The 15,019-nt window shown below is 42.9% G+C and overlaps 1 protein-coding gene across 3 annotated transcripts in view; it reads right to left on the reverse strand.

Annotated features, from left to right (window-relative positions):
* Positions 1-395: 395 nt before the first annotated feature.
* rab3gap1 (RAB3 GTPase activating protein subunit 1) overlaps positions 396-15,019 on the reverse strand; it is a 30,007-nt gene continuing 15,383 nt past the window's right edge. For 2 of the 3 annotated variants that reach the window (XM_034227512.1, XM_034227514.1), the window contains 11 exons: positions 14,691-14,863; positions 14,311-14,365; positions 13,041-13,391; positions 9,127-9,264; positions 8,088-8,315; positions 7,702-7,798; positions 6,722-6,825; positions 3,321-3,436; positions 2,833-2,935; positions 2,583-2,606; positions 396-1,590 (listed from right to left, as the gene is read on the reverse strand). In XM_034227512.1, the coding sequence (XP_034083403.1) occupies positions 1,357-1,590; positions 2,583-2,606; positions 2,833-2,935; positions 3,321-3,436; positions 6,722-6,825; positions 7,702-7,798; positions 8,088-8,315; positions 9,127-9,264; positions 13,041-13,391; positions 14,311-14,365; positions 14,691-14,863 (1,623 nt within the window). In that variant the 3' untranslated portion in view covers positions 396-1,356. The remainder of the gene's footprint in view (positions 1,591-2,582; positions 2,607-2,832; positions 2,936-3,320; positions 3,437-6,721; positions 6,826-7,701; positions 7,799-8,087; positions 8,316-9,126; positions 9,265-13,040; positions 13,392-14,310; positions 14,366-14,690; positions 14,864-15,019) is intronic. The other variant, XM_034227513.1, reaches the window with a different exon arrangement.

Below are 15,019 nucleotides of genomic sequence, written 5' to 3' on the forward strand. Positions count from 1 at the left end.
TAAATAATGTTTTTTACATTTTCTTATAGGTATTTTTTCAAGCAAAGGATTTAAGAACTTCTTCCAGCACTACCTCACAATCAACATGTTACTCGCTAACCAGCCAAGTTATCATTTATGTTAAAAGAATAAGTGGCATGGATACACACAATTCATTTGTATGTATAGTTTAACTAAACAAGAATGACTGTTGTACTTTATACAATAATAATAATACCTTTATTTGTATAGCACTGTTCATGTAAGAATTCAGCCAAAGCGCCCAACAGAATAAATGGACATTGAATGAGCTAAAATACTTTTTGACACCATCGGTAGGACTGTGTACTGCGTCAACCACACATTAAGTTTAGCTATACGTACTTGTACACACGATAAACTAAACGGGGAACCAGTCAGAGAAAAACAGCTACGAGACTCCTTTATTGAACGGTGCTCTGAACAGCCAATCAAGTGCTGTGGATGCTGCAAAAGAAAAGACCTCCTCCGACCAGACTCTGCTAACTCCAACTCTGTACATACACACGGCCAGTCAGCGACTGAGATAGAACAAGTGTTTATTTCTAGGTGAGACGCTCTTTGTTCCAACAACACAGTACAGCTGTGTACACACAGAGGACATCACTGTTACTTTAATAATACACTGACAGAGCATTGGTTGGATGACAATACAACCATTTCTCATTTGAATAAAGGCTCACTTTTGAGGCTGCGATAAGTAAAGCTTTATTTTCTAAAAATAAGTACGTAATAGTACTTCAGAGTTGGATATATTAATGTGTGAGTGCACCTATTTATTATTACCTAGCATTCTGTCCAACACATTATTTACAGGTATTAGCAAATGCTTGTACCTGGAAATGCCACAATGTATTATCAGCTAAAGCCTTACTGCGCACACACTGACGTAGACATTTGTATCTTGTTACTCAGAAGTATAACGCGTGTTATATACCATCTCAGAACCTTCATAAACATCAAATCTCCCCTAAAGACAATTGTTGTTTTTGAAGTTTTGCCCATTTACAAGAGACATCTCGTGTCTAAAGCTCTGGTAAAGGGTTTTGAAATGCCAAAGTTGAAATAAGAGATGTGTTGGGATGTAATACATGGGTGAACGTGTACTGTTTCACCAATATGAGAAGGAGAATAATTCTCACTCTTTCTCGATAAGGCTCATGAGTGTTGGCGAGATATACTCTCTAGCCAGCACAAACATGTCATGCTTAAATAAAACATTTACTGAACAAGGAATGGTCCCCACAAACAAGCAACAGAGAAAGTCAATCCTGTTAACGTCGTCCCTGCTCCTCCTGCTCTGGCTGCAGGGGGTCTGCACATGGTTTCAGAGGCGCCTCAGAAGAAGGTGGTGTCTGAGGAGAAGGCCCCCGCCAGCCTGAACTCCTCCTTCATCAGCACGCAGAAGAGCCTCTGAGGCAGAGCTTTGGAGTAAGGGGCCGGGCGGGGGACGCAGGTCCGCAGCAGGATCTCCCGCCCTGCCGGGGGGGGGAAGTCCGGCACCTTGTTGCTGCCTCCGCCCGGCTTCTTCTCCAGCCCAAATTCATCCTCCATCGGGGACAGGAGAGCAGCCTTGGGGGGGGGGGGGGGGGGGGAAGGTAAATGTTACTAACCCGCAGAGGAAGGGTGTGGAGGTGTGTGTAGTTTGCAGCCTGGTACACCAGTTTATACAGTAGGTAAACACACTCATGTAAGCTTCGTCACCCATCTGTGGCAAACATGTAACTGGTGCCACTGAATTATTCTACATTGAATAGAACAATTCCATCACGATTAAAGGACACATCATGTTGAACTCCATGAGTCAGAAACAAAGATTCACTTTAGAGACTAAAACGAGGGCACAGTCTTAGTAAGATTACATTCTACCCCTCCTTTAACGGTGCACAATGACATTCATCTTTGGAATATACTGTACATATGTATATGACTTTTTTCTGTATCAAAATCGAATCCAGGATCTCATCATAACGCTGTCGATGATAGCTTTCGTTTGGCATGTAGCACCAGTTGGGTTTTGTTCAGTAATGAGTCCTAAAACATGGAAATGAGTCTGCCTTTGACCACTTCATGTTTCCTTGTCTCAAAGTCAATGGTTTCATGAGTGTGTTCAGATGCCTGAAATAAAGTCTGTTAGACCACAAGCTGAAGAGATTTACATGTCTTGTTCTACAACATGAAATAAGTCAGAAAATCCCCCGCAGGTGAATGCCTGAAACTTCTTTGTGTCATAAAAACGACCAAATGAGACAAGGAAGCGCTCAATGCTAAACATTTGTAGCCTTTGGCTTAGCAATGGTAATGTGGGGTGGGGTATTTACTGATTATATGTCGTAGAACAAAACCTGGAAATCTCTTCAGCTTGTGTTAATCACAGATCTTGTAAATAATACTCACTCATTTCCAGGTTTTAGGACTCATTCCTGCACAACTCTATTGGAGGTATGAATTAGTCAAATGAGTTAAAAGAATAATCTGGAGACCAGGCATGTTTGCTTATTTCTGTGTTACTCAGGGACTGTTGAGGGGTAGAGGTTTACAGGAAGTCTTGTTGCTATGGTTACCTCGTCACTGGTGAAGTCAGCCAGCTTCACGTAAGCAGCAGGAAAAGACACAGAAAAATACATTCGAATACAGGAAATGTATAAAAAAAAGATATAAGAAAAATCATGAGTGAAGATCTGAGGAAACGCTGGTTTCCCATTACCTCAAAAAGCTACTTAACAACATCACAGTGAGAAAACACACGAAACAATACACTGAAGTACCACCACCATATAATGAGACAACCAGGGGGAGAGGGGGGGGTCTTACCCTCTGAGAGTTGATGAACAGCCTGTGGATGATGCTGCCGGCCGGTCCCTGCCCCGCCCCCAGCACCACCACCTCCGGATCCTCCAGGAGAGAGCTCACAAACCTGGAGCAGGAAGTTAAACATGACTTCAGTGGTTCTGGTTCAGGTTATTTATGTATACAGTCACAAAGGCATTCAAAGTGCTTAACATGGGCATCAACAGATTATAATGAACACGAAAACAAACAAAGAGACAATTCACAAGAGATAGCCTCAGCAGATTTAGTTCTCAAAATGTGGTCCTACAGAGCAGCAATACCATCTGTTTAGGTCTATTGACAGATTTTGTCACAACTAACTGTGTAAGATGATGTCACCAAACGTTACAGATTTCTATGGTTTACATTTGAGGCCCTGTTTGGCGTCACAACAGCTCACAGTTGTACAGAATGTCTTTCTCTGTGTCTCTGTCTGACACGCTGCTCAAATAAAACCATGTGTAACTTACTTCTCTAGCTCTTCTGTGTCCTCTGCCGTCCCGCCCTCACAGGTGGCAAACTTGGCCTTCAGAGACCGAGCCTGAGTGATGGCTGTCTCCAGAGCCATCAGCTGGTTAATGAAGTCCTGCAGATAGGAGAGAGCCAATGAGCTGTGAGAACAGGAGCAGGAGGGACAAAGGCAATGGAACTTAACTAACTATAAGGCACTTTGTAATACAATTCATCACAACCAATTAGAATACAGCTGTATTAAGCAGGGGACGTAACCATAGAAACAAAGCTAACTAGCTGTCACCCCAAGGCTCTGTGCCATACCTTGTGGTGAGCGAAGAACACATCTCATATCATGTCAAGGCAGCTTAACATGATAAGCTGCCTTGATAATTCTACCGGGTCCGTCTGCGCCGCGGCGTTCACAGCGATCGCAGCCACTCTAGTCAATGGGTGCTATTCCACCAGACGCTCAGCGTTACGGCTCAGAAGCGTCCCAGAAGCGTCTCGGCGCTGGGCTCCGCTAAAAAATAGGCGGCTGGTCTGTTTTTGACGCGAGACGTTGCATAGCCCCGGGCAGGAAGTGGGCCGCTTAGAGCAGGGGTTCCCAACTCCCGGAGGTGTTACTGCCGGGCCGCGAAATAGCTGTGAGTTTATCGTAATATTTGCAGAATTATAAATATATCAAAATATTTTATCATAATATTTTTTTCAAAAAGTGTTTAATGTTCGCACCTATACCAGTCATATTATTTCATCCAGTAGCCTAGTTAATCTTTCACCAGATAACCGTTGAAAATGGCTTTTATGATGTTCCGAGGGATTCAGCGGATCAGCCGGTCTCAGCCTCTCGTGTGCACGAGAAAGTTACCGGTGCGCCAAGTAGGAAGAGGAGCGCACAGGAGACAACCGTTTCATTGCAGACTGTTATGTTTATGTGGGGAAATGGCAGTGCATACATTATTGAGATATATTTCAAACTCGGACTTCATTTTAAGGACATGTCGGCCAGGGGTGTAGAGCTATTTGTTTAAGCACCGGATTGGCAAAACAGGAGAGTAAACCAGTCTGCCTTGATCTATGAATTCATGTCCGGGACTCTCACGGTATCTGCTGCCCGCAGCTGTTTTATAGAAGGAAAACCTCCTTCCCTTCATGAAATGGCTGCAGCATCAGGAGGCAGCGGGACGTGTAACTCCGCCTCTGAGAAGTGCAGCACCAGCGCGCCGAGAGCTGTGCCTTTTTACGCACCGCCTTCGCTGTGTTTACCTTCATCAGAACAGCGAGTGACTGCAGGCTGCAACGTGTTAACCACACACACCTCTACACACATCTCTACACACATCGAACTGCCCGATTACTCCCCCTTTTATTAGTTTTATGAAGGAGATGTCCGGTCACCAAGGCGCATGATGTGTGTATGTGCTCTGCTCAGGTCAGCTCTGTGTGTTCGGTGTGTTTGTGTCTGTCCGACACCGGCATTTGTTTTCAAATGACCATGAACAGTAACACACACACACACACACACACACACACACACACACACACACACACACACACACACACACACACACACACACACACACACACACACACACACACACACACACACACACACACACACACACACACACACACACATCACACACACACACACACACACACACACACACACACACACACACACACACACACACACACACACACACACACACACACACACACACACACACACACACCACACACACACACACACACACACATCACACACACACACACACACACACACACACACACACACACACACACACACACACACACACACCCCACACACACACACACACACACCCACACACACACACACACACAACACACACACACACACACACACACACACACCACACACACACACACACACACACACACACACACACACACACACACACACACACACACACACACACACACAGGATTATCCGTAAATCATACAAATAAAACCAAAACGTTGATTTATCTGTTTTCCCGTTTTGGTTTAAAAACTGAATAACGTCAGTTTTTTGGTTTTCCGTTATTCCGAAAAACGACACCGGTTCTTTTTCAAACGTTGTTAATATGTTTTGGATGCATATTGTTCTAGTATTTGTTCAGGCTGTTACATACAATGAGCCTCTGTTGCTACCTGCTGGTGGTGAGTAAATATTAAAATCAGTTAAAATTGACAACCAGTCCGCGATTTTTTTTTAATGTATCTGCCGGTCCTTGGCACAATAAAGGTTGGGAACCCCTGGCTCAGAGCATCCAGTCAATCCCCAAAATAAAGTAATTTTGCAGACCCAATCCCTCCGTAGTCTTTCAAGTAGGAGCAGAAATGCCAGCGTTCTCCTCCGGTTTACAGTAAATGATATATATAGAATAATTATGATGATGTATGCATTTTTTTTTTTTAGCACGAAATACAGCAACACATATTTGATTAATGTCATTTATAACTGTGCAGACAAAGTTAATAATACTTGTAATAGTCCAAAGTATCCCGTCCATGAAATGTGCCCAAATCAACAAAAACTGTGAGCCGGCACGCAAGACGCTCCGCTTCCGAAATGCGCCCGGTGGGGTATGACGCTGTAGGAGGTCTGAACAAAACGGCGGCGCAGACGGACCCGGTGGAATCCCGGGGTAAGATTATGCTAAGCTAGGTTCCACTTTTAAATAGGCTGCGATCATGCATAACTGATCCAACAATGAGCAAGGAGATCCGACTGCTCAGAGGGAAACCCAGAAACATGGCTGTTACATTTGTCAGTGCAGATTCCAAGGGTTTCTCAATGATGTATTTATCTTCATATGGGTTTGTAAGCCAGTATTAAGGAACTGAAAGTTCTCAATTGGAGAGAAGGTCTCTAAACTTGTGTGCTTCTTCACTTTGTGGTTTGGAGCTTAGTTTGCGTTCATCAAAAAAAAGGTGATTTGTTTCTTAAATAGGTAAGCTAGCTCTAAATGCCAGAGGGGTCACAGTTCCCACAATACCATCTGGGTCTAGCTTTTCTTCAACTGTATAAAAGAAATGGAGTGTTGAAACAACTGTATATAGTTATACTATTCTAATGTTAATATGTCAATGATTGAGTATTGAATCATAAATGATTTAGTAATGCACCTTACTAATATTTGTTCTCAGAGTACGCTGCCACATTGATAACACCTACACTATTCTTCAGAGAATCATATGACCTCACGTTTCAGTGAGAAAAGCTGAAACGTGTGTTTTGCCATCAAAACAGCTTTAAATTGACACTGACATTTCTCTAATGATTATTACTCTCATATTATTGCACAGCCAACTTTCCCAGTGCTTATCATTCTCTAAATCCCGGTCAGATGATCAGCTTGTGAAGTTACTTCTCATCCTGTCTCTCACCTCCAGCTTCTTGTAGTCGTGGCTGAGGGTGTGCAGCAGCTTGCTGGCCTGACTGATCACCTGCTGGATGCTTTTTTTCACTGATGGGATGTCTTCCACTGACTCTGAGTGAGAGGATTAAGCGGAGAGAGGGAGAAAGGGAAAAGAACAAAATAGTGATAGTACGCAGGCAATGTATTTAAGAAGGAAAATATGGAAAGTTCCCTCCAGTCCCTATGCTGTCCCCTCACTGTTTGTGTCTCACACTCAATCCGTTCTTAAAGAGGAGCCCTTTGGATCACTTTCACATTTCCAGTGTTTGTTGCTACTCACGGTTGACAGCATTCATACATTACATTTTTGTTATTCTTGCATCGAGAGGCAAACACTGTTCTATAAGAAACAACATCCGACCCCTTTCCAACAACAGGTGTACTATAATCATACTAATAGAACATTGTAAAAAAAGAAGAGCTTTGTTCTTGTTGTTTTGGAAACTTGGAAGCTAGGCCTTGTGGCAAAATGTTCCACCGACATGCCTACATCTTTGGTTGTGATTCACACAATGGATGAACACTTCATCAGTCAACTATATTAGGCTCATACAGGAAGTTTAACATTGTACTTATTTTTTAAAGCTGCTATAATCAATATCTTAACAGTGTATTCAATTCAAATACCAATAATAATACGGAGTTTTCATCTCACTGTCTGACACAGCAGTTTTCTCCCTACTAACTCGGACCCTTAAGAGGTACTGAGATGACTCCTTCTTGTGAAGGGCTCATTGCTTTGGTGGAGTGTATTCTAAGTCTCCCATGTAAATATCCTTCTACAATCCAAGGCTTTGTAAGAATTTGTGCAAAAACACCATTGGTTAAAATCCTGATTGTCACACCTTGATGTTTAATAGTTTCTGATGTATTATTATGTGTTGATAATATTGAGGTGATTTAGCCCCTAGAGTTTACTGTCTGATGTCATTACACAGCCCAACTCACCTTCTTCCTTCAACTTCAGAATAGCAGCATGGAGTATGCACGGCAGGAGATTTTGTGTCACGTCAGCAGGTTTCTGCACCGCCAAATAGTGAAGAACCTGAAAAGACAAGCCAAAATCCCTTTGTTAGTCCCACCATGTGTGTAGTTACAGCAGGAAAAAGAGCCACAGACAGCTTAAGGTTACATGTTAAATATGTGACATGCATTAAAAAAAATAGTACTAAGTTATGATATAATACAAAATATAATAAAAAATAAAAAGTTACAACATTTAAAAAAAAAATACACATCCTGTAACAGTTCTTAGGATTTAGCAGCCAGGTATGTATTACACATGCATCTGCCTTCAGTCACATCTGTTACGTCAGTTGAATTGTGTAAATGACCTTCTCGGCCTCCTTGGTGTCGTCGAACAGTCTCCTCTGGCGGCGGGCGGGGGTCACCCTGGCGGACTCCCAGGCCTCCACCCACATGTTTCCTGGGATCATCATCCTGGAACTCATCATGCCTTTCAGAACCATGTTCCCCTTCTCATCCTCCACCTCCTCCTCCACGTAATCTCTAGGAGAGTACCAGCGCACAAAGTCGTCCAGAGCACAGCCCGGGTTAGCTGCCTGTGGAGGGACGGGAGAACGGTTTAGTATCTCGCTGTTCAAATTTCACTTGAAATAAATCCATGTGCATCCCTACGTCATTAAGAAGGACTTTCTGAAGAGCCATGGAATAAACCAAGACCTGGAAAATGTATTCACCACTAGAGATAAATAAAATAGAGCTCTTATTTTTCAATACTTCCTTTTTCCATAATCACAAGAAAACAAAAGGAGATGATTTAATTGAGATGATATAATTACCAGAAAATATCCCGTAATTATTATTAAAAACATGCAGCGAAGTCCTGGACTTCAAACGGTATGTAACTTCTTTGTTTGGTACAAAAAAATACATTTTAAAAATACAATGTAAATAATATTAAAAAAGATAATAATTCCCTCTGATCTTAAAAATCACATCGCAATTGCAAAAATTAGTCAAAATATTTATAATTTGTAAATGTTTCCTTAGAAGCGTCTGACTCCCAGGGTGCGTGACTAAACTAAACCTGTGTATAACAGCTGTTATATTCACTCTGATCACAACCAATAAGGCAAAGCACCAGGTGTTAATGAATTTGATACAACATTTGAGAGAACCCATATTTATTTTTTACATCGTTGTAGACCTTTGGCATGCATGTTCAATTACGTGAATGAAGCACTATGGTGCAAAATGTCCCTTTACAAACACACAGCAGGAGCATCAGGGGTCTTGCTGGAGAGCATAACAACTTAAAGATATAGGGAGCCGGGATTAGACTCAAATCCTATGATGATTATTGTGTGTTGTCGTGTACAGATTGAGTGTGTGCAGGTGTTCCTGGCTCACCTTAAAGGACTCCATGTCAGAGAGCAGACAGGCGCTCTGCATGCGGGCCCTGAGGTGAGTCCCTTCAGCCGAGGTGCCCAGCTTAGCCAGCACCTCAGACTGCTCCTCCAGCAGGTCCTCCGTCATGGGGGCAGGCTCCTGACACACACACACACACACACACACATTGTGGCTACATTCAAGTTTCCATACCACACATATAAAGATGAAATCAATCACTTCAAATCATATTTTGGGGATTTGTTTTGACTTGCCAGGAAAGGCAGATGATGCCTGGTGGAGAGCTAAATTAGCATACTTGCTAGTTAACAGGTGCAACAGTCGACATTTCCACATTTAGAAGAATTTGCACTGTCATTGTCCTCACAGAAAGTTAGCTCATGTTCACAGAACATTCTCCATTTGATTTATATGACTCACTTCCTCATGTGAATGCTAACAACTAGCTGCTGCTATTCATCCAACGGTAGTTTGATTGAGTGTTTAAATGTTTGTTGTTCAAGTAGAACTATATACAGGCTTTGATTAGCACCCTGGTAATCATGGGATACTCCCAATGTTAAATAATACATACAAAACAAGTATAAGACTTATCTTACCCTATGACATGACTTTTTTTAAATCACCATTTTCTTTTTGACCCCCTATATTCAGGCCCGCCTTAACCTGCCATCAGGCCCTGGGGCTGATGGTTTTGTAGGCCCCCTATTTAAACAACAAATCAAAGTCATTTCCTCAGCAGGCTCTGTGATCGCACTTCTCCACTCTGCTCTATGCGCGCCTGGTCCTCTCCTCCAGATGAGTGACGTATCGGGCCTCCCTCATGTATTTGTCCGGTTGCCGTTGGCTCCCCTCCACGTAGCAAGTCCTCGTCGTCCTCTCCTCCAACATCCCTCCTGTCTGTTTTTCCTCTCACGCTACTCCATCGCTATCAGAACCAGACGGCCTACTTGGCTCCGAAGCCCCGCGGCCGGCACCGCTACCGCTCGGTACAGAACTCATCTGTCCTTCCTCCTCATCCTGGCCTACAGGTTTAAAATAACCTGTAAGCTTCGGCATGTTTTGTAATAGCTGCTTGTCTCGAAACTACTTTTCCCTCAACAATTCCTTTTCCGAGCGACACTCTCAAACTTTTTCTTCTCAAACTTTTTCTCCTAAACAACCTTCATCTGTCACTCAATCACTCGCAATTTGAATAAGTCACATGTGAAACATATTCTCATTCTGATTGGCTGTTAAGTGGTGCCCACTGACTGTTTCGGAGTCTTCTCTGGAATCCATCGATCTGATTGATTAGTGGATCAAATGATCAAAATACTACGGAGGGAAGATATTTGCGTTTGGATTACTGGTCTGGGGGAAGTTCACGTGTGTGTGTGTGTGTGTGTGTGTGTGTGTGTGTGTGTGTGTGTGTGTGTGTGTGTGTGTGTATGTGTGTGTGTGTGTGTGTGTGTGTGTGTGTGTTTTTGCGTTTGTGTGTATTGTGTTTGTTTCCCGGGGAAAACCCTCACGAGAAACACGGGCTGTTGTTATGCCTGCTGTGACGTCAAGTTACTCCGTTCTCCGCTTGTATTTATGCCGTTACAATCTTCAAAGCTGTATTTATCATCTGAATTTGCCGAAAGAAGTTTAATATTCTGAAAGCCAAGACTTTGTTTATTTGAAACCAGATGAAAACAAACTGTAACGGACCCTGCCGTGTTATCTATGATTACTATACTCTTACATTCATAATTTCAGCCGGAGGGAGGGGGAGTGAGTAGCGAGTGAGAGCTGTCATCTTCCCTTTACAAGCTTCAAAAATGTATTTATCGTGTGATTTTGGAAATAAAAGTTTCATATTCTGAAAGACAAGACTTTGTTTATTTAAATGTTTTTTAAAAACATCCGAAATAAAAAACTTTTTTTTTTTTTAATTAACTTTTTTATTGGCTCATGATAGGCCCCTGATCTCCGTAGGCCCCTGGGCTTCAGCCCAGGTCAGCCCGTGCATTAAAGCGGCCCTGCCTATATTATTACCTCTATGTAAGCATAATTGCTTGTTGAATATGGAATTAAATGTATAAATATGATTATAATGAAAGCAACTTTTAGAAATAATTAGTACTATTAGGTCTGCATTTAAACGTGACTGTCACACACAAACAGCCCCTAACCTTACCTACTTCATGAACATAATGACATGTGTAACACTCGCACTCCTATTGTAAGTGATAGGCTAGCAGAGGTGCCCAGTACGTCGACCGCGGTCGACCGCAGGGGCAATGCTGGTAGATCGCGAGTCATTCATTAAAAAAAAAAAACCCAGCTCCGTTAAAATAGACTAAACAGGTTTTGATCCCTCCTCCCTTGGCCTCCCTGCCACTTAATTCAGGAGTTTACTTGATTGACAGAAAAAGCGACCTATCGCTTTCCAGTCTGTTAACCCAGAATGTAAAGCGATACAAAATCAGTCAAGTGCCGGGAAAACTCAAATTAAGTTAAAGAGACAAACAACAAAATGAGTGCGGGACCGAGCAAGAAGCTAAAGACAAACCACTTCCACCCAGAACGGGAGGAAGAATATTTGTTTGTGATGTCACATTCAAAGGTGATTTGCCTTATTTGTAAAGCAAGCGTCGCTCTGCCAAAGAAAGGTAACGTGGAGAGGCATTATCGGAGTGTTCACAAGGCATAGCAGCGACTTCCCTCCGAGTAGCGAGTTGAGAAAGAGAAAGGTCATGTATTATTGCTACACAAACATTATCTCGCAGTCTTAGTGTCGCCAACTCGTTTCTAACATGCAAAAAGACAAACAAATGCGTCTATGGTCGGTGTATTTTCGACCTTTCCAATCGAGACGAGATCTCTCTCCCCCGTCTGTGTGGGAGGGGGCGGGGCAGTTTACACACACGCAGCTGCTACATGCAGCAACACACGGAGGGGATGGTGGAGAGAAGCGCTCCAAGGTGTGGTTAAATGTTACCCGTCTTGAGGTGGACAATGCACCGGGTTCCACTGTCTTTCTAGCAGCTCTGTAGCTCCATCCACGAGTAACGTTTCCCCGTCAGGTATGTTTTGTATGCTAGCAGCAACACACAGAGTTAACTACATTATACAAACATGGGTTAATGATTAAAGGAAACTGAGTTACTCTTTATTTTGTTAAAGTTTCAGCTATTCTGTTTACAGTTCTGTCATCAGATTATTTAATACGACTGTTGTTTCTTTTGATGTGAAATATTATTTATTTAATTTAAATAAAAAGCAATGTTAGTTTTGTTCACAATTTGTTAAGTTAATTTAATAATATATGTATTTTTGAATCAAGTATTCATCTTTATTGTCTTCATTGTTAGTTTCCACATGCCTAAAACAACCTCAAGCTAAATCTAAAAGTTGATGGCTAAATAAGAGCGTTTGAGAAATTGTGCAAGGCATTCAGTAATAGTCCGAATAGTCGATTAATCGTTTCATTAATCGATAGATTAATCGATTATCAAATGAGTCGTTTGTTGCAGCCCTATTATCCCATGTATAAATAAAACGTGTTATTCAGCAACCCTTGCCATTTGGGATTTTATTTTTGGTTGGTAGACCTCGGTGAGCTGGTCATTTCAAAAGTAGCTCACCAGCCAAAAAAGTGTGGGTACCCCTGAAGGGGTTGTCTAAGCAGTTGGCCAATCACAACAGAGGCAGCCAGCTAACCAATCAGAGCAGAATGGTCTCTGGTTTCAGACAGAGGGTGAAAAGAGGTGCTTCAGCACAGGCAGTATGAGACAAATAAAGAGCTTTTTGAACATTGAAGCATGAAGACATGTCACATAAGGGGAAGTAAATATAAATATGAATCTGAAAATGTGCATGATGGGGCCCCTTTAAACCTATGACTTTTAGAATATGTGTGAAGCAGTGACAGACGGACAGATGCTGACCTGAGTGACAGGAATGTAGAGCGGCTCTGTAGAGTTCAGTAGAGTCATGTTGCCTTGGGGATGCAGCCTCCCCTCTGCTTTGACCTTACTGCCCTCCTTGTCTCCCTCAGCGTGAGGAGCCTCCCCCTCCCCCTGGTCACTCAGGCACTCGAAGAACTCGTCCTCGCTGTCGCTCCACGAGTCCCAGGACTTCCCAGGAGACACCTCTCTGGTTGATCCGGCTGCAGCCTCTGCTGTGGGGCGGTCGCTGGGCCCCCCCCCAGACACCTTGCGCTCCCTCCCTCTGTTTCCCTCCAGCACCTTACGGGCCTCATCTCTGGCCCTCTTCCTCTCGATGCAGCAGTTCAGCATCTACGCAGGAACATAAGACTTGTTTCGAGCTTTGGAACTTAACATTCATGCCTTGAATTCTCTTCAAATGTGATGCTTCAGACATTTATGTGATTTACAGCATTATTCCGACCTGACACCACCATTACAGAATGAGCAAAGGAGTGTACAGTTCTGAAGTTTAGTGTAGAAAGAAAAGTGCTTTGGGACGTTTCCCACAGGCTGCTGCATCATGGATGTGTTTGCTAAGCTTATATTTTTTAAATAATATGTTCATTTGTTCAGTTGGCATGGATGGAAGTTGAAAATGATCATAGGGAGACCCCTGGTCAGGCTATTAGTGTGATCATTTGCCTTCAGTTTGTCAGTCATAGGAATAATCTCCTCAACTATGAAATGTAAGATGGGCTTAATAACATTTCATCATTTGTTACAAACATGTCTACATGCAGGGATCTAAATTGGATTTATATTTAAGTAATTAAGCAGGTTAAGATGTAGGCTGGATTTCTCTGTCTGCTTGTTGTTTGTAAGTCATAATTTAGCACGGTTCAGCTCATGGTCCAAATCAATCATATGGTGTAAAAACAGTTGGAAAGATTAGTCAGAACAGCTACTGCTCTGAAAAGGTTTCAATGTGTTGTTTAAGTGCTATGAGCAACACAACACATCCTCCATATTGTTTGTTTCATAAACACATTGAAGTCTGAAGATTGAGGAGCACACGAACCCACCACAGGCCGTGTGGAAGGTCTGCACTTTTCGGTTTTTAAAAGTTTTGCTCCTTGAATACATTTGGACATGTAGTCTACGTGTTCAGTAAATTCGCTCTGGTGCTTCACTGTGTTCGCTTCTTTCAGGGTCTTAACTATAGTGTGCACAATATGTCCCATACAAGAAGGTGGTGTGGATAGACGTGCGAGTGGGTGTGTCTTGCTACCTGGAGCTTCTGATGCAGAAGACAACAGCGAAGATCAGGAGGTCCAGCGGCCAGTCTGCAGATCAGGAGGCACAGGGAGGGGAAAGGTTGGCATGAGTGACTGTGTATCTAGTGGATTGAGCGACTGCATCGACCTCATCTCATAAACTCCTGCAGCCTTACACAAATAATGATGTTGCATTCGATCTGTGTTTGAATACTCAAAACAGGAGGTCAGGAATGTATAAACGAAATGTAGACAAGAGTATGCAAAACTGCCAACATGACATATTTACAGCTTTCAAAATGATTCTCTTTAAGATTGTGCTTCTGTATGTGTGGTGCTGATTGATCTCACGTTCCCATCCTAGGAGAAGCCTTAGTGTGTGTGTGTTACCCACCCGTAGACCAGGTAGTTGTTCTCCCAGCGGTATCTCAGCTCCAGAACAAACTCCTGCCAGAGGTGGGCCACCGCCCGCAGCCCCCCATAGGTGTAGTTCACCAGACACACACACAGAGCCAGCCGGTACGTCAGGCTGTCACTGGGGGCGGACTTCAGATGCTGGTACAGGTTCTGCACACAGAGGGGGGGGGGGGGGGGGGGGGTCACATCAGAATACTTGATTTATCCCGGGATGATTGGGTTTCCAGACAGTCTTAGAATTAAATTAATTAATACATATATATATGTCTAATAATATAAAATATGATTACAAATATTTATATAAAC

The sequence above is a fragment of the Gymnodraco acuticeps genome, unplaced genomic scaffold, assembly GCF_902827175.1.
Source record: "Gymnodraco acuticeps unplaced genomic scaffold, fGymAcu1.1, whole genome shotgun sequence".
In the NCBI taxonomy this organism is placed as follows: domain Eukaryota; kingdom Metazoa; phylum Chordata; class Actinopteri; order Perciformes; family Bathydraconidae; genus Gymnodraco; species Gymnodraco acuticeps.